General features: G+C 44.6%; 2 protein-coding genes across 4 annotated transcripts; one reads left to right on the top strand and one right to left on the bottom strand.

Annotated features, from left to right (window-relative positions):
- Window positions 1–5,244: 5,244 nt before the first annotated feature.
- On the bottom strand, window positions 5,245–15,182 carry dapk2a (death-associated protein kinase 2a). 2 transcript variants are annotated; one of them, XM_061275925.1, is made up of 9 exons: window positions 15,034–15,182; window positions 10,180–10,299; window positions 8,480–8,701; window positions 7,926–8,064; window positions 7,233–7,362; window positions 7,071–7,146; window positions 6,605–6,757; window positions 6,471–6,516; window positions 5,245–6,351 (listed from the first exon to the last, which is right to left on the bottom strand). In XM_061275925.1, the coding sequence occupies exons 2-9, from the start codon at window positions 10,239–10,241 to the stop codon at window positions 5,698–5,700; spliced, it is 1,482 nt and encodes a 493-aa protein (XP_061131909.1). In that variant the 5' UTR covers window positions 10,242–10,299; window positions 15,034–15,182; the 3' UTR covers window positions 5,245–5,697. The 2 variants fall into 2 exon arrangements, with proteins under 2 accessions (XP_061131909.1, XP_061131911.1); XM_061275927.1 differs by lacking the exon at window positions 8,480–8,701.
- Window positions 15,183–15,862: 680 nt separating this feature from the next.
- On the top strand, window positions 15,863–25,936 carry sh2d7 (SH2 domain containing 7). 2 transcript variants are annotated; one of them, XM_061277298.1, is made up of 6 exons: window positions 15,863–16,056; window positions 21,266–21,355; window positions 21,761–21,861; window positions 24,522–24,764; window positions 25,044–25,652; window positions 25,733–25,936. In XM_061277298.1, the coding sequence occupies exons 1-6, from the start codon at window positions 16,014–16,016 to the stop codon at window positions 25,772–25,774; spliced, it is 1,128 nt and encodes a 375-aa protein (XP_061133282.1). In that variant the 5' UTR covers window positions 15,863–16,013; the 3' UTR covers window positions 25,775–25,936. The 2 variants fall into 2 exon arrangements, with proteins under 2 accessions (XP_061133282.1, XP_061133283.1); XM_061277299.1 differs by having other exon boundaries at window positions 21,696–21,861.
- The last annotated feature ends 432 nt before the right edge of the window (window positions 25,937–26,368 follow it).

The raw sequence follows: 26,368 nt of genomic DNA, 5'->3' as shown, positions 1-26,368 counted from the left end.
TTGAATGTTTTACATTTTCATTTCATTACACCATGACAATGATTGATCCCAGAAACAATGAGTTCTTATCTATGTTAGGTTCAGCCTTCAGTGAAATCTTAGCGTGTTTCTATGTCAGTGTATTCTAACCTGGATTTGATCGAATCCTCGGAGTTCGGTGAGTCGGTCTCAGGGGTTTGAAAGATTCTCCACTGCGGAGATCCGAACACAGCTGAATGTCATGTAAATTTGTGATGACGCATATCTGAAGTGGTCTCAAAGGCAACAGCAGAAGTTACACTGATTTGCAGGTAGTACGTCATTTGTTGTGAGTTCATGCATTGTGTTGGTTTTGTTCTTTGAACAAAGTGATGTTAATGCACGGCTCATTTTTTGCACCAGTAAAAAACATCTATGTCTTAAATATGAAAAAAAATATATTTATTCTTTTCACTAAAAACTCTGACTTCATAAGACCAAGTCGGGTTGTTATGATGTGTCTAGTGTGTTGGTGGAGTGCCCAGTGCATGTCACTTCTCACTGTCAACCCTCACTGCTGGCTAGCAGTATGCGAAGGGGAGAGCCGAGTGCGCAAGTCTCTCCCTGCCAGTACAAAGCCTCTCTAACAGCAAGCCCTGTGTAGTGCCTCCACGCGGCGACACATGGTAACTGGGTACAACACGGGCCCAGGCTAAACTACAAGGGACTCGGAGGAGGTTTGGCCCACCAGTGTGTGGACACGCCCTGGTGCCCACGAACCAGGCCCAAACTATGGGTTAAATCAGGGGTCACCAAACCTTTTCCAATGAGGGCCGCATAACTTTTCCCTTCTCTGATGGGGGGCCGGGGTCAGTTTCTAACAGAAAAAGTGTGACAATCACAGGTGTCCCTAAATGTAATCATTTAGTGTTTTCCAGAAAACATGCTGACACTCCAGCGCACCACACATATCCAAATATTAATAACTCTTTCTGAGATCAAATAGCCCTCTCTGGGTTCTTCACAGAATAAAATAGCGCGGAAAATATATAGGCCAATAACACTATTTATGAACTCGATAAAGAATCAAATAACCCTCAGTGGGTTCTTAACAGAAAGAAAGTTATGCTGTGCCGTGCACAATCCTAGGTAAAAGTTCAACTTCGCTTGAGACCCCATTTGTCACGAATGAGGTGAGCCAGGGCGACCAAATGCAGCTTGGACTAGGATTTATTGAAGGGAAAGGGAGTTGGAAGGGAGTCAGGTGGGGAAACGAAGACACAAACGGGATAGAGACTCACGGCCAGAAAACAGACAGAAGTCTTCTTGGAAACTTGGATACATGGACACTTGGACAAGGATAAAATTCTGACCGTGAGCCTCCAGACAGACCGAGGAAAACCAAACGACAGGAACACTGGGCGCGGACAGGGACGGATCACAACAGTAGACACCGACCGGGAGAAATACACGGGCAGGGCTTAAATACACAGGGTAACAAGAGGAACCAGGTGACAGACATTACGGTAACGAAAGGGGTGTGGCCGAGGGAAGTGCAGGCAGCCCGTGCTCTGGCACGGTTGTGACAGTACCCCCCCCCACAAGGGACGGCTCCCGACGTCCCAAAATCCAATCCCTCACGACGGCACGCGGGTGGGCGGGTGGGCAGAGAGCCGCACTCGGGCGGCGACTAGGGGCAGAGAGCCGCACTCGGGGGGCGGCAACTAGGGGCAGAGAGCCGCACTCGGGGGGCGGCGCCTAGGGGCGGAGAGCCGCACTCGGGCGGCGGCAACTAGGGGCAGAGAGCCGCACTCGGGGGCGACTTGGGGGACAGAACTGCACTCAGCGGAGGTCAGGGGCCCAGGACCACACTCGCGGCACACACTGGGGGCCTGACGCGCAATCGGCAGGAACTTGGGGAACAGAACTGCACTCAGCGGAGGTCAGGGGCCCAGGGCCACACTCGCGGCACACACTGGGGGCCTGACGCGCAATCGGCAGGAACTTGGGGAACAGAACCGCACTCGGGCGGCGACTTGGGGGACATGAACCGCACTCGGGCGGCGACCTGGGGGACATGAACCGCACTCGGGCGGCGACCTGGGGGACATGAACCGCACTCGGGCGGCGACTTGGGGAACCGATGGCGGCCACGGGTCCGATGGCGTCGCAGATGGGGCTTGGCTTGGCTTGGCTTGGCTTGGCTTGGCTTGGCTTGGCTTGGCTTGGCTTGGCTTGGCTTGGCTTGGCTTGGCTTGGCTTGGCTTGGCTTGGCTTGGCTTGGCTTTGGTTGCGGCTTTGGTTGCGGCTTTGGTTGCGGCTTTGGTTGCGGCTTTGGTTGCGGCTTTGGTTGCGGCTTTGGTTGCGGCTTTGGTTGCGGCTTTGGTTGCGGCTTTGGTTGCGGCTTTGGTTGCGGCTTTGGTTGCGGCTTGGCTCGGCTTTGGTTGCGGCTTGGCTCGGCTTTGGTTGCGGCTTGGCTCGGCTTTGGTTGCGGCTTGGCTCGGCTTTGGTTGCGGCTTGGCTCGGCTTTGGCTTGGCTCGGCTTTGGCTTGGCTCGGCTTTGGCTCGGCTTTGGCTTGGCTTGGCTTGGCTCGGCTCTGGCTTGGCTCGGCTCGGCTCTGGCTTGGCTCGGCTCGGCTTTGGCTTGGCCTTCGCTCGGCTGTGGCTTCGCTCGGCTGTGGCTTCGCTCGGCTTTGGCTTCGCTCGGCTGTGGCTTGGGCTGTGGCTTGGGCTGTGGCTTGGGCTGTGGCTTGGGCTGTGGCTTGGGCTGTGGCTTGGGCTTGGCTGTGGCTTGGCTGTGGCTTGGCTGTGGCCCGGCTGTGGCCCGGCTGTGGCCCGGCTGTGGCCCGGCTGTGGCTTGGCTTGGCTTGGCTTGGCTTGGCTTGGCTTGGCTTGGCTTGGCTTGGCTTGGCTTGGCTTGGCTTGGCTTGGCTTGGCTTGGCTTGGCTTTGGCTTGGCATGGCTTCGGCTTGGCTTCGGCTTGGCTTCGGCTTGGCTTTGGCTTTGGCTTTGGCAACGGAAGCTGGTGGTGGAGGGGGGTCCAAGCGCTGGTCGCTGTGTTGGTCGGTGTCTTCTGTCACGAATGAGGTGAGCCAGGGCGACCAAATGCAGCTTGGACTAGGATTTATTGAAGGGAAAGGGAGTTGGAAGGGAGTCAGGTGGGGAAACGAAGACACAAACGGGATAGAGACTCACGGCCAGAAAACAGACAGAAGTCTTCTTGGAAACTTGGATACATGGACACTTGGACAAGGATAAAATTCTGACCGTGAGCCTCCAGACAGACCGAGGAAAACCAAACGACAGGAACACTGGGCGCGGACAGGGACGGTTCACAGCAGTAGACACCGACAGGGAGAAATACACGGGCAGGGCTTAAATACACAGGGTAACAAGAGGGACCAGGTGACAGACATTACGGTAATTAAAGGGGTGTGGCCGAGGGAAGTGCAGGCAGCACGTGCTCTGGCACGGTTGTGACACCATTCTTCCATCTCCCGGCTCATGCGTCCTATTAAACCCCGAGACGCGCCCACCATACTTGGGGCCCCGTCGGTCGTGACGCTGGCAACCTTTGCCCAGTCCAGATCCAACTGTTGCATGGTTTGTCGAAAATATCCTCCCCAGTCGTAGTGCCTTTCAGGCTTTGTAGGGATGCCAGCTCCTCGCACATCTCAAAGTTTGTGGTAATTCCACAAATAAAAATAAGAAGCTCCGCGGTGTCAAGTCAAGTTTATTTGTATAGCCCTAAATCACAAGCAGTCTCAAAGGGCTTCACAGAGACAAACAATTGACAACTATTCTCAAAGCATCACCTGATCTAAAGCTCCCAAAAGGGCAAGGAAAAAAAAAAATATATACTACCAGGGGAAAAATGAGAAACCTTGAGAAGGGAACTTTTCTGCTCGCATTTGGCCTTGCAAGCTGGCGTACTTGTCTTTGTGACGGGATTCATAATGTCGGCGCAGGTTGTATTCCTTGAATACCGCCACCATCTCTTGACAGACGAGACAAGCAGTCTTTTCTTTGAATTGAACAAAAAAAAAAAAAAGTGTGTCCACTGCGGGTTAAATATCCTCCATTCGGAATCAATTTTTCTCTTACCCAACCTTTTTGCCATTATTCCGTTCTTTCACGTTCTATGACTGGGTTATGGGTGGCTATAAGGGTAAAAACGTGCTGGGGCAAAGTGAGGTCGTAGTAGCAATTTTTTCTCCGTCTCTGGTATTGTTTAGCATTTTTTGCCGTCTCTGGTATTGTTCAGGGGGTCGGGTCTAATGCGGAGGGGGGCCGTATATGGCCCGCGGGCCTTAGTTTGGGGACCACTGGGTTAAATAGTACCATTGCCCAGTGGGCTCTTCGGGAGAGGAATGGGCTAAGGGAGTCAACCCCTACAGAAAATCAATTTCCCCTTGGGTTGGCGTCAGGAAGGGCATCCGGCTGTAAAAAGTTTTGCTCCAAAAATGTTCTCGGTGTGGGGCTCTCGGCCACGAGCTGTTCCCGGTGGAGAAGAGCCATGCTGAGAATCCAGTCCAACCCAGCGCCGCCTGGAACACGGACTTTAAACCGATGATGATGATGAAAGAGGGGTTCGGTAACTTCAACAAGATTAAGAACCACTGCTCTATGTTTCAATTTCTTAAAACTGAAGACTATTTATGATTTTAGCATTGATACATGAAGCTGATGCACAATTTGTCGACATGGGCCACACCTGGCCCCCCACGTTTGAGCTCTGTGATGAAGATAATCATGATACTTTACTGATCCCAGAGGGGAAATTCAAGAACGGTTTCAGTCCGTGACCAGGAATCGAACCCAGGCCACAGCGATGAGAGCACCAATTCCTAACCACTAGACAACCAGGGACGATAACAATAATTCGTAATCAATTAGGCCAACATTTATTTATTTACCGAACAATTCTCAGCCCAAGGTTCTTGAATGCACTGCAACAGTGGACATGGAATTTTAGTCGAATCAATCCATAAAAAATGGAAATTATTTCAACTGGCTACGTCCTGATTTTAAATTTTCGACCCTCGTGAGGATAAGCGGTTTGGATGATGAATGACTGAATTATTTTTATTCATCGAATCGGATGTCATTATGTAGATATACGTAGCTTTACACAGTTTGCCTTCTTAAGACAGGAATATGTCACGACTGCCACAAAATATTTTTTCATTTTGGTGAATTCCTGTCATGCCAGATTTAGGGGCTGCCAAGAAATAAGTGGGGGGGGGAACCAAGTTTCAATAACAGCAAGCAAAATGTAATGGAGACTCGGTTTCAAGGCATTTATTTTCTTACAGTATTTGGAAAGTGTATGAGAGTTCTTCTGGAGGGAAGCAATCATATCCAGTGTACCAGCATACCATCAAACATTTATTGTACGCACATACAGCAGTGCTTCTCAAATAGTGGGGCGCGCCCCCCTTGGGGGGCGCGGTGCTATACCTGGGGGGGCGCGTGTGACCCTGGGGAACAGGCTTTTTTTTTGGCAGTACTAGAATAAAGTGTAATTGGCATCTTCACAGCAGGGGGCAGTGGCGCTCCCATTGTTACTTCTGTGACGTTTGCAACAGTGCAACATTTTACAACTTACAAGACAAGTTAGGATAGTCACGGTGGGGAGGGGGGGCGCGAATAGTTTTCTTCTTGCTAGGGGGGGGCGTAACAGAAAATAATTGAGAAGCACTGACATACAGAAACATTTTAATTCGAAATAACACTCATTTATCTTTGTTGCCCAGTTTCGGTTATATCCAGATTGATCGCAGAGAGTAACTCTCCTCCACAGGGCCGGTTCAGCAAATCTTTCAGGGCTTCATTGACCTCATTGCTGAAGAGCGTGGTGAAGTCACCATTGGGGCAACCAGCACACCCATCGGTAGGATATGAACCAATCACCTCCTGCAACCATGTCAGCTCATTGCTGAGCTCTCTGTTGAGCGCATCAAAGTGGTTTTGTCTCTCCTGGTATCGGCTGCTGATGCCACTGAGGCTGGAGCTAAAAGACTGCATTTCATCCTGCAGACTTCTCTTCAAGGACTCCACCTTACGGAACTCGTAGCGGATTTGCGAGAGCTCGTGGCGCAATTCTTCACTTTCTTCCTTGTACCAGGCCTCTTTCTCATTGTATATAGAGACCATGGCATCAATATCTTCTTGCAGAGAATCATGGGATGCTGCCAAGCTCATGAACGACCGTTCCATTTGATCAATGTCCTCCACCACCTGAGCAAAGCGCTCAAAGTTTACATAAGTGTTGTTAGGTGGCATGCTTGAGTGGGACTTAATAGTGTACTCTTTCAGACGCTTGGTCTTGAGCTGGCGTCTATCTCGTTTCTGCATCTCTTGGCCTTTATTTTCCTCCTTGCGCTCATTTGACTTCAGGGTTCAAAGAAAAGATGTTTGGTTAGGCCCTCATAGAAGATGCCATTTCTACATAAACATGGAATCAATTACAAGCAATTATCCAAAAATGTCAACTTAGCATTTCACAATACCTTGATCCATGGGTGATTAAGTGCATTTTGAATTGTCAGTCTTTTCCTGGAATGAAAAAATACAGCTTTCTAAAATCATTGGACTTGAAGTTATTCCTACAGTCTGCCTAGGACATTATTAGCCAAGCACTTACTTTTTGTCCCGCTCCAGCAAGTGAGTGATGAAATTTTTGGCCAGTTCACTGGTGTTGCAGAAGAACTCCTCATCAAACTCATAGTTTATGGCTGAAATGTTCTTCAGTGTGTCCTGTTTTGTCTCCCCAAGGAAAGGAGAAGCACCACTTAATCTGACAAACAGGTTTACTTAGTTTTTTTCTGTTTAAGGGAAACAATGTGTGAAGTGAATTACAGTACAGTCGACCCCGGCTAATCACGGAGGAAAGGAACCGGGCTGGCCCGTAGTATAATTGATGCTTATTGAAATGCATTGGGAAAATCACCCCAGAAATTGTTACTGATAAACACTGATAAATATGCTACGAAAATAGAGGGAAAAATTCTGAAAAATAACAACAAAATTGATTAATTAAAAAAAAATGCAAATATGAGAATCCGCAAGTGGTGAACGATAAGCAACATAACATGACACAGTTCACTTGCAGGATGTAGGTTATGACTCCAATGCTCCACATGTCTGCTTCCAAACCCAACGGCTCATAGTTGACAATCTCAGGTGCTTTAGAAAAAGAAAATAATAAAAACAGCTAAAGTAGCAGAACAGAGCATTCTGGTCAAGACAAACGAGCAGATAAACAGTCTTACCAACAAACTCGGGTGTTCCAAAGATATTTTTGAATTCCACTCCAGCTTCAATTTTGTGAGCAAGACCAAAATCAATGAGTTTAATCCTTGGCAATGGCACATTCTTATCTAGCAGCATTATGTTTTCAGGCTATAGAAAAACAAATGACAAATTCATTAACACTACTTCAGTATTTTGTACTAAATACTCAATATTAAAAAGGTTTGGATTAGTTAAAAAAAAAAGCACAGCATTAAGACAGAACTATACGTTATGGGGAGGATATGCCGAGGATTGCCACTCGAGGCAATGTCAGTGAACAACATCCTAGTGGATTCGTCATTTCTGGAGGTGAGAGGATATATTTTTCCCGGAAGAAAAAAAAAAAAAAGGTCTTAAATAATTGCAGCAAAGATCTTTAGAGAAATTCCTTCAAAAAATCAGCAAAGTGGTCTAGCTATGGTGAGGAGGGAAGTGAAGCAAAGAAAGGAAAGCCAGAATTGAGTGGAAGTGAAGAGGGTAAAAATAAAAGTGTTAGAAATTGTCCCAGTTCTTTATCTTTAATGCTCACTATGCTAATAGTAATTACCAGGACGCTGCTTCTCAGTTTAACATATTGTAATGTCGTGGTTCCTAAAAGTACTAATTGCAGTCGATTAATGGTATAAAGATATGAATCGTACAAATCGTATGGTAATCTTTTCAGGACAAACCTTGAGATCAAAGTGGGCTATTTTTCTGGAGTGGAGGTAGTTCACCCCCTCGAGGATTTGCTTGATGAACTGGGTTGCCTCGTCCTCGCTTAGAGATTCCTTCTGGGCCAAGAAGTCGAACAGCTCACCGCCAGAGACCCTGGGATACAGACAATTACAGACATAAATATTTTTTTGACCCATGTTATCATACTAATCCCTAACCAAAAACGCCTGCTTTCCTTTATTCGCCAAACTTGAAGCATTCTATCATTTCTCCTCTACAAGCACCAGCCAATTCCAAAACGTTACCGGTTCCTCACATTGTGATGTCACGCTGACGTAACAGAAGATAGTTGAGAAGCATTGGCTTATGAAGTACATCTTTATCATTACAATATTTCGAAATGTCTGTTGAAATGTAAAAAAAGCTGCAATCTCCATAAGGCCATGATAATATCTTTGTGTATTTTACAAAACCACAAAGTTTAATTAATTGCTTGAATGCACATTAAATGGACAATTTCCAGAAAAATCAACAATATATTGGAAAAAGTATTGAATTAGTCACTCACAACTCCAGAATGAGAACGACATCAGTACGATTCTCGTAGACATCGTGTAGAGTGACAATATTTTGGTGCTGAATCTGCTGAAGAATTGCTACCTCGCGTTGGATCTCCTCCAGCCGAACTCCCCGCGAGCTGGCAATACTTTGACGCTTTTTGATGAACTTGGCTGCAAATTCCTGTCCTGTATTTTTCTCTCTGCATTGCTTTACGATGGCAAACTGTCCACTAAAACACAAAAAGTAGACGAAAGATTATTTTAATTAATTTGCTTTCACGTGTGTTAGCTGGCGGCGGCTTGGTGGCGCACTGGTTAGCACGCCCGCCTCACAGAAGGAGGGTGCGGGTTCAATTCCACCTCTGGCCCTCCCTGTGTGGAGTCTGCATGTTCTTCTAGTGCCTGCGTGGGTTTTCTCCGGGCACTCCGGTTTCCTTCCACATCCCCAAAACATGCTTCGTAGGCTGATTGGGCACTCCAAATTGCCCCTAGGTGTGAGTGCGAGTGCGGGTTGTCTCTGTGTGCCCTGCGATTGGCTGGCAACCGGTTCAGGGTGTCCCCCGCCTACTGCCCGATGACTGCTGGGATAGGCTCCAACATGTCCGCGGCCACCGTGGGGACAAGCGGTACAGAAAATGGATGGATGGATGGATGGATAAATAAATAATAGAGGAAGGTTATTTTTTACTTCCACAATACAAAGACGTTTTGTTGGAAGATTTGTTGTAACAATTAACCCTGTTGGCTCCTTATTGGATTTCTGTTTTAAGCAACCTGCGACATAGAAAGGAAGAAACTCTTTTATTTCGTCATGTTTTCTGTTAAACATTCGGAGTCAATTGAACACCTTGACGTGCTTTACCTCTCGTGACGTCGCATCGGAAGTTCGATATTCACAATCGATCAAGTGAATGGCAGGGGCCACTGTACTTTTAATTCCTGCCGCTCAGAGCCAACCCATGACCCTGGATAAGCAGTTGAAAAAAATCAACTTATTTACCCCAATTAGTAATTGTTTGATCACACATTTGATGATCTGACGGTAAGGGCTTGTTTTGTTTTGTCATTGTTTTAGTAGCCACCGCGTGTACACATTTTTTTTGCCTTTAGTTGACCTGAGTGGTTCCAAGTGAACGCCCTTCCCTATCTGCAGCCAGTCTGACAGCAAAGAAAGTGCATCTAAAGATAGAACACTCCTTTGAAAAGCAGCCTGACATGTCAAGCAGTTGTCGTCACCTGCCAACCCAAACCAAACCAAGACTTGTGTGTTTCTACTAAGATTCGATACGGAAATAAAACAGTTTCTATTTCGTCAAACAACAATAATATTTATGGGGTAAAAAGCAAATAAACCAGCATCATTTTCCATGCCAAAAAGAGACAAGTCAGTTACTATAGGCTTCTTATTTTAGTGTTTTCATTTGAATGTTTTTATATTGCATTTACTGCCAATACTGTTTTCCCAAAAACATTTATTCTACCACAGTTTCACAATCGCTTCACTATTGCGATTGTGTAGGCAAGGGATAGACAAAACGGCCAGTTCCGACTTACATTCACAAGATCAATTTACGTCGCTGCCGTTTGGAACGCCGACATAAATCGAGGAGCAGACCTGCTGTTACGTCAGGGAATATGCGCGTAGCAAAAATGAACTAAACGGACACACTTATGTTTACTCATGCAAAAAGGTTAGCACGTACAGTACCTTCCCAACTCTTCCCCGATTTCATAAAAATCTTCAACCTTCTTTTGCTTGAAAATATCCATGTTTTAAGCACTAACGGTTGTTTAAAAGCGCAGTTGAGCCTTGTAAACACGAGCATGCTGTGGTAGATTGGAATCGAGCACTCGGTGCTCGACTGTGTGGTCTGTCTGTATTGAGAGTCGGGGAGATGTTGACTGAGCGGGCAGTAAAAGATCGACTTGTACTGCATCCTTGCCTCCGTGTATTATTGGTGAAACAACCAGTAAGCAACCCACGGTTAGTGACAACACTACAACAGTGTATCAGAGCATAAAGCCACAACATGGTGTCAGAAGTGGGATTTACGGAGTAAGTCAAGGACAGTATTCAACACGTGTTGACCGAAGATAAGCGGCAAGCTAACGGGAGCTAACACAGCCGACATGGAGCAGTTCAGGCCACCGTCTCCGCTGATAATCACGGGGAACCTCGCTGAAAACTGGCGCAGGTGGGAGCAGCGTTTCCAGCTCTATATGGTTGCTTCTGGCGCGGTGGATAAAAATGAGGGGGTTAAAATTGCCATCCTGCTCCACACTGTCGGCGAAGAGGCGCTGGAAGTGTATAATACACTTGCCATTACCCCAGAAGGGGAGGAAGCAACGATGGAGGAAGTTTTGGAAGCATTCAGAGGCTACTGCAGTCCACAAAAGAACGTTGTTTTTGAACGCCATCAGTTTTGGTCACACACAATGTCATCAGGAATATCGGTGGACAGATTCATCACAGAACTACGTCAGAAGAGCAAGAACTGTGAGTTTGGAAGACATGAAGATGACATGATAAGGGATAAATTGGTGTTCAGCATTAGTGATACCCATCTGAAAGAGAGACTGTTACGTGATAATGCACTTACTTTACGCAGAGCAATGGAAACATGTAGATCAGCAGAACTCGCCAAGTCACAAATACAAGCGATGCAAGCGTCACCTGTTGTCCATGATGCCTCAGTGGATGCGTTAAATAGAGCAAGAGTGCAAACACGCAGCTGGGACAAGAACAAACCAAGCTACAAGAAGCAGGTAATGACTGTGTGCCGTAAATGCGGAAACAAGCACGAGCCTCGTCAATGCCCAGCTTACGGCGCTGTGTGTCATAAATGTGGAAAAAATAACCACTTTTCAAAGGTGTGTAGGGGTGGCTATGAGAAAAATAGCCATTGTAAGACAAAGACTGTAAACAATTTAGAAAAAGAAATGGACTGTTTATACATAGGCATGATTGGAAATGGAACCAAGAAAACAGCACACCAAACAAAGGACACTGTATGGCGCGAAACAGCCACGATCAGAGGTGTTGCAATTGACTTCAAGCTGGACACTGGTGCTGACGCTAATGTGCTGCCCAGGCAGCTATACCAGCAGCTACCAGGTCCCGTTCAGCTGCGTCCAACAAAGACTATGTTGATAGCTTTTGGAGGGGCACGCCTGACAGCAGATGGTGTTGCATCTTTAGAATGCAGAACGTCTAAACGCAAGGCTGTGCTGGACTTCCACGTGAGTAGCCAAGCAGACAAGCCAATTCTAGGAGGGGAGGCTTGTGAAGAGCTGCAACTGGTGAAGAGGATGGGGTCGCTCGCGGCAAAGGCTCCACAACAACAACAACCGCCAGCCACCAAAGAGGAGCTACTACTAAGATATGCTGATGTATTCACAGGATTGGGGGAATTTCCTGGAGTTCATCACATACACGTCGACCCCAGCGTCACTCCTGTGATTCACGCATGCAGGAATGTACCCCTCTCCATCATGGATGCGCTGAAAGTGACAATCAAAGACTTACAAAACAGAAAAGTGATAACACCGGTGAATGAACCAACAGAATGGGTGAACAGTCTTGTTGCCACTAAGAAAAAGAACGGGTCGCTGAGGGTGTGTTTGGATCCTTGCAACCTGAATGAGGCAGTCAAGCGCCAGCATTACTCCATTCCTACTCCTGAAGATGTGCGCAGCAGACTGGCTGGAAAATCCATCTTCTCCATCTTGGATGAGAAGGATGGGTACTGGCAGATCAAGCTAGATGAGCCATCATCTAAGCTCTGCACCTTCAACACGCCGTGGGGACGCTTTCGCTTCCTCAGGCTACCATTTGGGATTAAGTCGGCCAGTGAAGTCTTTCAACAAAAGAATTGTGAGACCTTCGGCGACATTCCAGGTGTGTACGTCATAGCAGACGACATGATTATAGCAGCATCGTCAGAGCAAGAACATGATGAAATCCTGCAGAAAGTAATGGAGAGAGCAAAGTCTGCCAATGTGAAATTTAACAAAGACAAAATCCAGTTCAAAGTGAACACAGTAAAATATATGGGACACATCATCACGGCAGCAGGACAGAGGGCTGATGACGCCAAGATCAAAGCGATTGTCGACATGCCGACCCCGGACGACAAACAAAGTCTCCAACGCCTGCTGGGAATGACAAAATTCCTGGCGCAGTACATACCAAATGAAGCCTCACTCACGGCACCCCTCAGACAGCTGCTAAAGAAGGACGTAGCATGGCAGTGGTGCCCACACCACAGCGCAGCACTACAGACGCTGAAGTCTACCCTCACACAAGCGCCTGTTCTGAGGTACTACGATCACAAGCAGCCGCTGACTCTGCAAGCAGATTCCTCAAAGGATGGGCTGGGAGCCTGTCTGCTGCAGGATGGCCACCCGGTGTGCTATGCATCAAGAGCGCTCACGGACACTGAAAAAAGATATGCGCAAATCGAGAAAGAGTTACTTGCCATAGTGTTTGCTGCTAAAAGGTTTCACCAGTATGTTTACGGAAGAACAGTAACAGTGCAGTCTGATCACAAACCTTTGGAGGTCATTGTGCGCAAACCACTGAGCAAAGCGCCAGCACGGCTGCAAGGGATGCTTCTACAACTACAGAGGTATGATTTGAATGTGACATATACACCAGGCAAACACATGTACATCGCGGACACGCTCTCACGCGCCACAGCGTGCAATGACAGTGGCAATCTCAATGAGAACCCTTGTGATGAGAGAGTTGTGTATGCCTTGGAAGCCACAGACGCGTTGAGTAACGAAACACTTAGCCAGCTGAAATCAGCAACGGCAGCAGATGGCGTGTTACAAGCTGTATGTGAGAGACACTTGAAGGGTTGGCCCATGAAAAAGAAAAGTCTGGACAGTAAACTACACAGTTACTGGCCAATGAGGGACAATATCAGCATCGTGAATGACATTGTGATGGTCGGAGACAAAATCATAATACCCGAGTGCTTCAAGAGAGTGATTTTGGAGAAGCTGCACCTTGCACACCAAGGCGTGCAGCGTACTAAAGCTAAAGCGAGAAAAGTCCTTTACTGGCCTGGCATGACACGAGACATAGAGACAATGGTGGAAAAATGTGTGCAGTGCCAGCAGCTACAGCCCAGACACCAGGCTGAGCCACTCATTCCACACCAGGTTCCTGAACTGCCATGGATGAAAGTTGGAGCTGACATCTTCGAGCTGCATGGTCAGTCATACCTGCTGTTGGTGGATTACCTGACAAAATATCCAGAAGTGCTCAACCTGACTGATAAAACAGCTCGCACGGTGATTCAGAAGATGAAGTCTGTCTTTGCCAGACATGGGATACCTAAGGAGGTAGTGAGTGATCATGTCCCATTCGCCAGCTATGAGATGCAGTCATTTGCAGCTTCATGGGAGTTCAAGCTCACACACTCCAGCCCAGGTTTTCCCTCTTCAAATGGAATGGCGGAGCGGGCCATAAAGACGGTAAAACACGCGCTGAAGAAAGCAGTGCAGACTGGCACTGACCCACATCTAGTGTTGCTGTCGCTGAGAAACACACCGGTGACAGGACTAAACCTGACACCTGCACAAATGTTGATGGGTAGAGTCCTGCGCAGCACACTTCCATGTTCCAGTGCTGTGCTGAAACAGTCATCCCCACAGCATATTCTCGAAAGAATACAGGACTTGCAGTCCCGGCAAAAGCAACACTACGACCAGCGTGCAAAGCAACTGCCAGTGCTGACCCCAGGAGACACGGTGCACATGCAGACGCGACGCGGCTGGGAGCCAGCGGTTGTCATCAGGCAGCGAGATGAACCACGCTCCTACACTGTACAGACACCGGCAGGGAGGACACGCAGGAGGAACAGGCGACATCTGAGAAAGATACACCCAAGCCTGTTCAAAGACTCTCACCCTGATGAACATTTGGACTCTGAGTTTCAACATACTCAGGCTACTGCAACAGTGGACTCACCACCACTGGAACCGGTACCACGCAACCCTTGTCCTGTGCCTGTGGACAGTATGCCCACATGCTATACCAGGAGTGGCAGAGCAGTTAGGCGCCCTGCCAGGTACACTGAATGACAAAGTGATGTTGTTACTCAATGTTAAGAAAGAAAGTGATGGAGAAATTAAAGTGTGGATGTTTTGTGTTTATCGTGAAGTGTTATAAAATGTTATAGGTTCGGAAGGAAAAAAAAAAAAGATTGTTGAAAGCCATTAGGGTTGTTGAAACATGATTTGTTTGTAATTGATATATGCATGTCGAAATTGTGATCAATGTTGATACCAAAGAGTTAAGGTAACCGATACTAGATAAGCTACTTCTCAGTTGGAAAAGAGGGATGTGGTAGATTGGAATCGAGCACTCGGTGCTCGACTGTGTGGTCTGTCTGTATTGAGAGTCGGGGAGATGTTGACTGAGCGGGCAGTAAAAGATCGACTTGTACTGCATCCTTGCCTCCGTGTATTATTGGTGAAACAACCAGTAAGCAACCCACGGTTAGTGACAACACTACAACAGTGTATCAGAGCATAAAGCCACAACACATGCATGGCCTCGTGTTCCATATAATCGGTGAAACTAGTAAAGCTAGTCCCCTTGAAATTCTGTGCAGTGGCTGTCTCTTTTTCCATGCACAACGCGAGTATAAACAAGACAGTGGTGTTCAGGGGGGAAATGTCTTGCAGAGTTAAAAATAGTCCCCGTGTGAACTATTGTGAACTCCGTGTCCCCTGTGGGGGGCTCTTGATCGCTCTCTACAATGTCATGACACCTAGTGTGGTCCCGTTACAGACACATGCAACTTGCAAATTACAATCAGTGTTGTGTGCACTGTTAACTAATAGGACACAGCAGGTTTACGCAAAAAAAAGGTATGAATCAATCAACAACGCAATGTCTCGTTGTCAATGTCGTTGGCAATGATATATATATTTTCTGTAATTGTACAATGAGTCTGTGTTGTGTTCTTGCACACGCACACACACAAACACACACACACGCACACGCGCACACACACGCACACACACACACACACACACACACACACACAGACGACATGACTTATCAAGGAGTGAATGAATTTCATTAGTTCTGATCATATTGTGAGTTGCTCTGTGACTCCTGTTTATTCTCTCAACTCATCATGGCCCACTTTTCCTGTTTTGCCTTCTTCCTCAGTTGGTAAAGAACTGTACTGTATTTTCTGCCCACCGTGCAAGCACCATGCACACGGAACACAGATAACCAGTGATAGGCAGCTGAGTGATAATAAAGTCAAACAATACCATTGTTCAAACCACACGGTAGTTGTTTTATAGTCAAATGAGCGGCTGTCCTTTCTTTTGAGCGCTGACCCAAGCAGGGAGCATTCATTCACTGGTGCACATCTGCGTGTTGGTTTCATGACAAACGTGTAGGAATGGAGACAAAATCATCTATTGATCTACATCTGGAGTCAGCTGAAGGAGGCCTGAAGGAGCTAGTGCTTCAATGGTTCATTGGGACACAGGCACAGATCATACTACAAAATGGAAACTTTCCTGACTGGTTTCAAGGATTCACAGGAAGAAAGTAAGAACCAATGATTCCTTTTCACAGCATGGAATAGATTGCACTGTTCCAGTATCGCCCATATCATGACGAACATCTTAACAATATCTGCTAACATGTATGCTTGACATGTGCATGATTACCCACAATAATTAAGAATCAAATACCTGTAAACATAATATGCATAATATTATTTTCTGTCATTGTCATTTTCAAGTGATTTCTAGAGCATTTTTATTATATTATAGTATTTTCTGTCATTGTCATTTTCAAGTGATTTCTAGAGCAGGTCACAGGCTACTCATGTGGTCCTTGGTGGCTAGCAGGTGCCTGTGGGCACCACGTTGGTGACCCCTGCTCTAGTGCAATGGGTGTGTATATGTAATCTATGATGTACATAAACAAATAGCAAGGAGTTACACCAGAGGGGTATTCCAGAAAGCGGGTAATGTGAAAACTCTGAGTAAGTTAACCGTGAAATGAAGGAAACTCTGAGTTGTGTGTTCCAGAAGGAGAGGTAACTCAGTGAACATAACCTGCTCGTTGGCAGGTTTACTATAAGAGACCCAGGGTTTCAACCTGTCTCCTCCCTCAAAAAGAAAGTGGTTAATCATAGATTGGCTGTTCATTCGAAATTCGATTGACATCGAAGCCGTAATAATTCGAAACACTTTACCTCGCGAGAGAATCTTCCAACCCAGATTAGACGTTTTATAATTTCTAGAAGAATATCTTTTCGAACTCTACCGCTTTTCTATGAATAGTATACCGTTTTTTTCCGTGTATAGTGCGCCCCCATGTATAGTACGCACCCCTAAAAATGGCATGCTGATGCTGGAAAAAAGCTTGTACCCATGTATAATACGCACCCAATTTTTATGAATTTTTAAAAAAAAAAAAATTAATTTTTTTTTTTTTTTTTTTTTTTTTTAAGTCCCAATGATCGTCACACACGCAGGGAGGCAATGGGTCCCATTTTTATAGTCTTTGGTATGGTCTTAACTAGGCTGGATGTAATTTTTTTTGTTGGCGTTGATTTCTCCGACTGCCCGTAAACGCACCACCGCGCTCCGTGCGCATGGAGCGTGTTTGAAGTGAACAGCAGAGAAGAAAGGAACAAGGCAAAGTGTTGTGAAATAAAATATTACCTGTAATACGGATTTAGGTAGAGAACTGAACTCTCGCTCTTTATATAGCTGACGTGTCTTGCTCATCCGTTCTGCGCATCTGTAATGGCGGCCTCCGTATGATATCCGGTTTGCGTGTGTGCGAGAGCGAGAGAGAGCGAGAGAGAGAGCGCGCGAGAGAACGCTCAACCGTAGCGCGCCGCCGACCGCCCAACTGCACCGGGCTGGTCGATTATTGTGACAGAGCCGTCGCTGAAATTTAGAAGATATTTTTAAAGTCCTGATGTACTTTCTAAAATTTAAGTGGACCTCAGTGCGCACTGCGCAGGGAGCTTAATTTGGTCACTGTCGCATTGCTTAAAGAGCGCCTTTGTGTTTTAGGATGAACAGCAGAGACCAAAGGAACAAGGCAAAGTGTTGTGAAATAAAATATTACCTGTAATACGCATTTTGTTATTTGCTGATTGAAACTGCTAATTAAACTGTGAATTGAAACTAATAGGAAGAAAACAACTCTCGCTCTTTATATAGCTGACGTGTCTTGCGCATCCGTTCTGTGCATTTTATTTCACAACACTTTGCCTTTCTTCTCTGCTGTTCACTTCAAACACGCTCCATGCGACCGCAATGCTCTCGTATCAGACGCTTGCTCGATCACCTGCTCGTTTGCTGTCCCGTGCGCGCACGAAGCGCGGTGGTGCGTTTACGGGCAGTCGGAGAAATCAACGCCAACAAAAGAAATTACATCCAGCCTAGTTAAGACCATACCAAAGACTATAAAAATGGGACCCATTGCCTCCCTGCGTGTGTGACGATCATTGGGACTTAAAAAAAAAAAAAAAAAAAATTAAAAAAAAAATTTTTTTTTTTTTTTTTTGTACCCATGTATAATGCGCACCCCGGATTTTAGGACAATAAATTAGTAAAATTTTGCGCACTATACACGGAAAAAAACGGTAATTTATCTCCATAACCTTCTCTGGCTGTGGAATGCCTCATGGTGTTGTGGTAATCCGTAAATATACTCAAAACATTAACAAAGCAGCCTATTTTGACATGAAATAGCCTTGTGCGTGTAGAAGCTATTATTATAGCTTTAGCCACCCGCAAACTCCCATGAGCCTCAGCACGCAGACCCTCATGAGCCTCAGCAAAGTGTAAACAATCGCGTTTCTCAAACGATCTCCTATAAAATGATCGGAACTGACTAAAGTTCGATCTAACACATTGGTACTGCTTACCTATGTTTCCCTTCCATATCAATCCGTAAATTTACTCGAAACATTAACGGAGCAGCCTATTTTGAAATGAAATAGCCTCGCGGGTACAACGGCTATTCGGTGACGCCCCCTGACCACAGTTGCCGTAATGTTGGGAAGCGATGCGACCTTGTAATTTACTAGTCGTACTAAAACGTACTGAAACATTTTGGCAGAGCACTGTGTACAACCAGTATGGATCAACAAATTCATCAATTGATCCATATATAAGGTGCTCTGCATTATAAGGCGCACTGTGTTTTTTTGAGTAAAATGTACGTTTTTAAGTGCGCCTAATAATGCGGAAAATACGGTACTTTTTTCTGTTGTCTCAATGTTTGCTTTAAAATAGTATTTTATTGAGTGTTGGTGTAGGCTACAGCATCACATTTTAAATTACCGTTTTTTTTCATGTATAATGCGCAAAATTTAACAAATTTATTGTCCTAAAATCTGGGGTGCGCATTATACATGGGTACAAAAAAAAAATATTATTTTTTTTAAATCCGGATATGATACGGAGGCCGCCATTACAGATGCGCTTTCTTCTCTGCTGTTCACTTCAAACACGCTCCATACGAACACAATGCTCTCGTATCAGACGCTTGCTAGATCACCTGCTCGTTTGCTGTCACAATGTACCCTCCGAAACATTTCTTCGCTATTGAGTATGCTAGCGCATGCGCAGTGATACTGACCGGCAGAATAACATCCGGTTGTTCCCAAAGATGATCTTTTTTCTGAAATAATTTTACGTTCACGGACTTAAGTAGGAGTCAAAATTTGGGTGCGTATTATACATGGGTACAGGCTTTTTTCCAGCATCAACATGCCATTTTTAGGGTGCGTATTCTACATGGGGGCAAATTATACATGGAAAAAAACAGTACTACAATAGGTATAAAACATAAATGCATTTGTGTCAAGTGTTAATCCACAAAGTGTAGAATTAACTGAGAGGACGTTGGAAAACATTTTGTTTGGGGTTTAAATTATTTGAAGTAGCCACTGAATTAATATTTTAGTTTACATTAATATTGTCTTTGTTTAGTAGCGTAAGTCCATTTAAAATAATTAGATTAAAATCAAAGAGGTGCAATCACAGCCTAGCAAAACATGCCTTACCTTTTTGACTAATGTTTTTGTTTTATTATGAGCTGCTTCCAAGTTATTTTTTCTCCTGTTGGATTGCACCTATATGAAAATCAGATTTCATCCATCCATCCATTTTCTATACCGCTTGTATAGAAAATACAATACAAATAAAATCTAATTGTTTTTAGAAGTATTGTAGAATACAAAGTGCTTATTTTAACACTGAACTTTGATGTCGTGTTTTTTCTTTAAATATAAATATAGAGATTTGTGGTCCCTGAATATTTGATCACCGCATGGCAGGATTTACAAACTGCACGTGTCTTGCCCGTTGAGCCATCTTTTCTTTGGAATCCAAAGTGCTTCCAAACGAATGACTTGAAGCCTAAAGGGGAGCAAATTTCCTCGTCTTTTTGGACACTAGCCATAGGAGCCGCGTACTAGTTGTCGACTCCCCTTTCACGTGCCTGCTCTGCTCACAACACAACACGCCGCTCACTGCTCCCGGAAAGAGGAAGCAAGCAACAATGAACTGGATTTCAAAATAAAGTTGCGTCTAATGTCCGAGGTCAAACACGGCGATATAAATCTATGTTTACGTTTAGCATCGATGCCAATAAATCGTAGAGCATTATATCGATTAATCGATGTGTATCGATGAATCGTTACACCCCTACTCAATTGACCTACCAAGCATGTTTTGGGGATGTGGGAGGAAACCGGAATGCCCGGAGAAAACCCAGGCGGGCACGAGGAGAACATGCAAACTCCACACAGGGAGGGTCGGAGGTGGAATCGAACCGTCACCCTCCTAACTGTGAGGCGGACGTGCTAACCAGGTCTCCACCGAGCCGCCCAAAATCAGATTTCATTCGTAATTAAATTAATAACTATAGGCGATGCTATGATCTTATGGTTAGATGTTACATCACTGAAATAGTACATTCAAACTTGCGCATCGGGCAGCAATTTCCTCCCATGACGTCTCTCTCTCTCCTTCGCTGTTGCATCCGCATTAGATTTGCGGCGACATATACGTTCGAATTCGCCATAGGCTTGCATAAGGACCTCCAACGCCATTGTGGTAAAATAAGGTGATCTGTTTGTCCTCAGTTGTCCTAGCGACTCGTGGTATCGGGGCTCTATTGATGATGGCTTTTTATAGTGGTTGTGCATGCGCTTAACTGTAGGTTAACATACTCAGAGTTGATTGAACTAACTCAGATCAGCTTTTCTGGAACCGAATACTCAGTCTCCCATCTCAGAGTAAGTCAACTCAGAGTTCAGGGATAGACTCCGAGTATTTCGAACCTGCTTTCTGGAATACCCCCCTGGTGACTAGAAAATACTACATCACTCTCACATTCACATACTTTGTGTGAACATGTCAACAAAGTCTCCAGAAGAACCAATGGATGACCAATCAACCCTTCCTTTAGTGTGGAAACATTTTAAAAATATGTATCACCTCAGCAAGTCCATTGCCATACTATTAATGTCAGGAAATACATGTATTGGTATTTGATACTATCATTTGGGGATTTTGGGCATGTAGCATGTTGAAGGTTTTACTAAAGCCTTTGCATGTGGCCAACCATGAAAAGAAAACAAGGCTCCATAAGGCCACCAATAAGTGTCTGTTGGCAACTGAGATTAAGCTGAAAGATTCACAGTGATAATTGTTTACTCAGTTACAATATTACTCAGCTGAGGTGCTTCTGATGTTTGTTGTCGGCTTCCCTGTCACAGGCATGCAGAGGATCTCCTGGGAGATAAAGTTCTGGGATCTTTTCTCATCCGCCTCAGTGATAAAGCCATTGGCTACATCCTTTCCTACAAGTAAGAAGTAGAAGAGAGAATTTAATGAGTTTCGCTTGGGGGTATAATGAATCAATGAAATTAGAACAGCACAGACGACTACAACTCTCTTCTTCCGACATCAAATTAGAGTTGCCCTTTGACCCCTCAAAAAGTGACTTTCAATTCAGCTGTTGCAAAGATACTGCCTGTGGATATATGCAATTTATCATACCTCATTTTTATGCCATTGGGAAGTTATATGGATTTGGTCCCATTTTTTGCAGTCATAAAAGTTTTCTGTCAATTCATTGTGCAGAAACTAGCAAGAATAGTACTGATTATTTTAGCAAAAACAATGAGTTGTGCATTTCCTCTACAGGGGCCTTGACAGGTACCGCCATTTTGTTATAACTCAAAATCAAGAGGAACTTTTTTTCATATCAGGTGACTGTCACACTTTTTCCTGCATCGCTGACCTGATAGATCATTACAAAATCAGCCCCATCCAGCCATTTGGAGAATACTTGACATCCAGCTGTTATGAGGTGAGGTGTTTGAGACCAGTTTTCAGTCGTCTGGTATGTGAGTGATTGTTGCTGCACAAATAAAATGATGCTTGTTTGCAAGGCCTTAAAATGATCTATTAGCAGGGCTCGAAACTAACGATTGCCCGATTGCCCGGGGCAAGTAGCGATGGCAGACGGGCAAGTAGAATTTTTCCTCACTTGCCCGAACTTGCCCTGCCATAATACCATGTTTTCAAGCTGTAAAAAGACGATTTTGTGCATAATTTCTCGCAACTTCTGCCGCTTCTGGTCCGACATTTTGTTTTCTAGGGAGCGGTTAGTTTCTCGTGTAAGTCTGCAATACATTGATAACGGCAAAGCGCTTCGTAATTAAATGCATGCTCCCTCACCCGTCCCTGGCTCTTCTGCGCCTGCGCACCAGCAGAGCTTGTTTCCGGTTGGCTTTTTTATTGCAAAAATGTGTCGGGCAAGTAAAAATCCACTCCAAAAAAATTCGGGCAAGTAAAATTTTGTTTCGGGCAAGTAAAATTTTCTCCAACTTGCCCGAGGGCAACTTGGGCAAAAAATAAGCTTCGAGCCCTGATTAGTTTTGTCCACTGATAAATTGCTGTAAATATCTCACTGCAGGGTTATTTTGAAACCATGAAATAAAAGGAGAGCTATGTAGACATTTCCAATAAGACAAACCAGCATAATTTTTTGCCATGCAAACTGCCATCTCTGGAAAATAAAGAAAACCTCACACATTTATCAAACTGATTTACTTTTTTGGGTTTATGAAACAAATGTAAAGGAAAAGTCAACCCTAAAATTTTATTAAAAAACTTTAAAAAGAAACTACAATAATATGTTATGTGTGCCCCCCACTAGTCTAAACACGGCATTCTGATGAATATTGTGCCTGATATGAGTTAAGGAGCAAAATTCACCCGGGCCATTTTTAACCATCTGTAGGGGTGGCCCTTTTGTCACTTGCATTTGACTGAAAATGACATCACAGTTGCCAGGTCTCAAGGTCAAAATCAATTCTGGTGTAGGTACCGCATCTACCGTTTTTTTCCGTGTATAGTGCGCAAAATTTAACGAATTTATTGTCCTAAAATCTGTGGTGCGCATTATACATGGGTCCAAAAATTATTATTATTATTATTATTTTTTTTTTAGAAAACAAAACCAACAACAGGACTGACCGACAAAGTCGTGGAACAAAAAGACAGGGTGACATTACCAAAGACAGGAACAGAAAGCAAACAGACATCATGACAGTAACACATGCAATGATCCGACGGTGAGCGAGGGGCAGACAGGACTTAAATACAAAACACGTTACATCGATTGAGGTGACACAGGAAGAGAGGGGCGACGCGAACAGAAACTATGGCAACCTAGACACATAGCAAAACTGGGGACGAGACGTGACAAATGTCCCTCAAAATGAAACTTGAAATCACCAAGTTTTGGTTTCCAAGGGTGTTTTTATTCCTCTTCAACGTCTCTCCCATACAGAGCCGCCTTTTTCACGTCCGCACGCCTCTTTCCCGTGCGCGCACGGAGCGCGGTGGTGCGTTTATGGGCAGTCGGCGAAATCAACGCCAACAAAAGAAATTACATCCAGCCTAGTTAAGACCATACCAAAGACTATAAAAATAGGACCCATTGCCTCCCTGCGTGTGTGACGATCATTGGGACTTAAAAAAAAAAAAAAAAATTCATAAAAAGAAATTCATAAAAATTGGGTGCGTATTATACATGGGTACAGGCTTTTTTCCAGCATCAGCATGCCATTTTTAGGGTGCGTATTATACATGGGGGCGCAGTATACACGGAAAAAAACGGTACTCGGGTTTCAGATCAACTCGGCTGCCTTAGGCCTTTGATGACGTCACACTATATGATTGGCGAGAAGGACAGTGCATTGACGTTTAAGAGTGTGGGTGGTCTGTTTGGCGGAAATGGGATTGCAGTTCAAACATGAATGATGAAAACTTCTAAAAACAATGCACTGTTTTAAGTCGGTGATTATTTGATTTATTGATGCTTTCGATGTTTTAGAAGAAAATGTAACATTTACAGCCACAGCTGGTAGTGTCAGTTTGTAATGAGATTCTTTCATGTGGCGTGGGATTCTTTCAAGTTAGACGTTTTGATATGATGGTAGGAGATTGCCTGATTGCCTGATTAAATATAATATCACAATGATGACGTATTTTTTTTATCAAACATGAATAATAGAACTAATTTGGTCTAATAGCTGAACAATTCCAGACTGCACATCGTGAATTCAATTATCTAGAATTGTTTTTAGAAGTTTTCCTTGGAAAAACTGTGACATCATCAAAGGTTTTAGGCCCCCGAGCCGATCTGAACACCTGAATGGATGTGGTACCTACACCGGCTCAGTTTCAGAAAACTGCTGAGCCGTGATTGTGTGTGACCTGAGACCCGGCAACTGTGATTCATTTTCAGTCGACAGCAAGTAGCAAAATGGCTGCCCCTTGAGGTGGATAAAAACAGGTGGATTTAGCCTGCTTAATTCATATTTCACAAATGAAATATTAATCAGAATAGTGTGTTTCAACCATTTTGGCTACACAGGGCATATTATTACAAAGAAAGGTTTGGTGTTGACTTCAAGTACCAACTAAAAAGCTAATATGGTGCATTGTTGTTGTTTCCAGTCAAACGCAGGTGAACTGTATGATGTGGTGAATTACAACAACAAAGGGGAATCAGCAGTAAGTGTCCAGGCTTTGCGGAGTCTGTGGGACCCAAATGAGAAGTCCGCTGCTGAAAACAATCAAAAGATCCAGGAACGTACTGGTGGTGTATGCACCATATTTCAGCCACCTGCACTGCCACCTAAATCCAGAAATAAAAAATTGACTGCAACCGTGTCTGTAGACTCCATCTCCCTGTCTCAGGTATGAAACACGCACAATGATCCTGTTTCTGTACACGAGTTTACAAAAGATTGCCAATTTAGTAGACACGTCTCCATAATTGTGGCGATAATTGAGCCCTCCCACTTGCAGAAATGGCCAACATTGGGTGTAACCTAGCTCTGTGCAGCGTTACGCCATGTGCTGCGCAGCAGTTAAGACAGTCACAAAAACAGAGCCCAAAGACTTTAAAATACTAAGCACAAACCCAAACTTCTGATCTCACTGACAACTTGTCAAATTTGACATGATTTCTTTCAGACTCCTGCTGTTCCAAAAAGGGGTGTTCCACTGGCATTCTCTCTTAGTGGATCTTTTTCTGATATGAACAGAGCAGAAAGACTCAGGGGGATTACAAGCTCGATAACCGGTCAGACTTCACTTTTAAACACCAACGCAAGCTATCCTGGTGGCCATGTGGCTCACTCTCAGCAGACGCCTGTGGGTAGCAGAAGCAAATCTGTGCCAATGCTAAACAGAAATAAACCGGATCAGCAAGAGGAGCCCTATTCAAACCAGTTTGACAGTCAATCATTCACAGTCTCAGCATCTCAATCCCACGCCACTGCCAAGAGGGTAACATGTCACACATATTCACTTCATGACCCCACAGTGTCTTTGAGACAGAGGGATGATCTTGAATTGCTTAGTGCCAACCCACTGTACTATACCTCTGAAAGACCTGAATGGAGTTCAGGCTCTCTGAGAGCCACCATGTATGCTGAGATTCAGCAGGAGCCAGCAATTGTCACCTTCCCTAACGCCAACTATGAGCAGGTCCCCGGCAAGTCCACTGAAAACCAGGGAAACACTTACGAGTCGTTTGATGACATAAAGACCAAGCAGTCCAAATCTACATGGGGGAAAAATGTAAGTCAGTTATGAAAAGTAGAAAAGATGACATGATGGACACCATAAAATATGAGCATTTGCATGTTTTTCATTTCCAGAATATAAAATGGAAGAAATTTCTCCCTGATATGAAGAAATAAACATGGCATGAGGGACGTCTGGAGTGAAAATATAGTAATCCCTCGTTTATCACGGATAATTGGTTCCAAAACCACCCCGCGATAAGTGAAAACCGCGAAGTAGGGTCACTCTCTAATCTGTACATTTTGTGTGTGTCAATAAATGTATATGAAACCATTTAAGTGCATATGTCATGTATTGTTAGAACATTAAATAATAGTTTCAGACATGTAAATAATAAATTAATAGTATAAATAACATACAGAAAATATTGTATAAATATTGAAGATGTAGATATTATAAGTGTGTGCGCGTGTGTGTGTGTGCGTGTGTGCGCGTGGGTGTGTGTAACATGTAGTAGATGTGACGTTAACCTTGGTTAAACAGGGACCTCTAGTGGTCACAAGTTACCATAGCAGAGCTATGCCCACTTTGTAGATGTATATATAGATGTAGCTAAAGTATACATACTGTAAATATGATTTTAGGACTCTTTTATTATTATAACAACTTTTCACAACAAGGTACAATACTGTAAATATGTTTTCAGAAGTCTTTTATTATAGCAACTTTTTTTATAGCAAAGTACAACACTGCAAAGTTTTTACAACTCT

Source organism: Syngnathus typhle, linkage group LG4, assembly GCF_033458585.1.
Source record: "Syngnathus typhle isolate RoL2023-S1 ecotype Sweden linkage group LG4, RoL_Styp_1.0, whole genome shotgun sequence".
Classification (NCBI taxonomy): Eukaryota; Metazoa; Chordata; class Actinopteri; order Syngnathiformes; family Syngnathidae; genus Syngnathus; species Syngnathus typhle.
Note: the sequence above shows the minus strand (reverse complement) of the source record. Positions and strands in the feature narration are given on the sequence as shown.

Coding starts and splice junctions, on each gene's coding strand:
- dapk2a (XM_061275925.1), bottom strand. CDS start 10,241: ATGGATATTTTCAAGCAAAAGAAGGTTGAAGATTTTTATGAAATCGGG. Junction 7,363..7,925: donor TAGCCCACTTTGATCTCAAG/GTTTGTCCTGAA, acceptor GTTTTTCTATAG/CCTGAAAACATAATGCTGCT. Junction 7,147..7,232: donor TGGAACACCCGAGTTTGTTG/GTAAGACTGTTT, acceptor CTTTTTCTAAAG/CACCTGAGATTGTCAACTAT.
- sh2d7 (XM_061277299.1), top strand. CDS start 15,905: ATGGAGACAAAATCATCTATTGATCTACATCTGGAGTCAGCTGAAGGA. Junction 21,356..21,695: donor GGCTACATCCTTTCCTACAA/GTAAGAAGTAGA, acceptor TTTCCTCTACAG/GGGCCTTGACAGGTACCGCC. Junction 21,862..24,521: donor TGACATCCAGCTGTTATGAG/GTGAGGTGTTTG, acceptor TGTTGTTTCCAG/TCAAACGCAGGTGAACTGTA.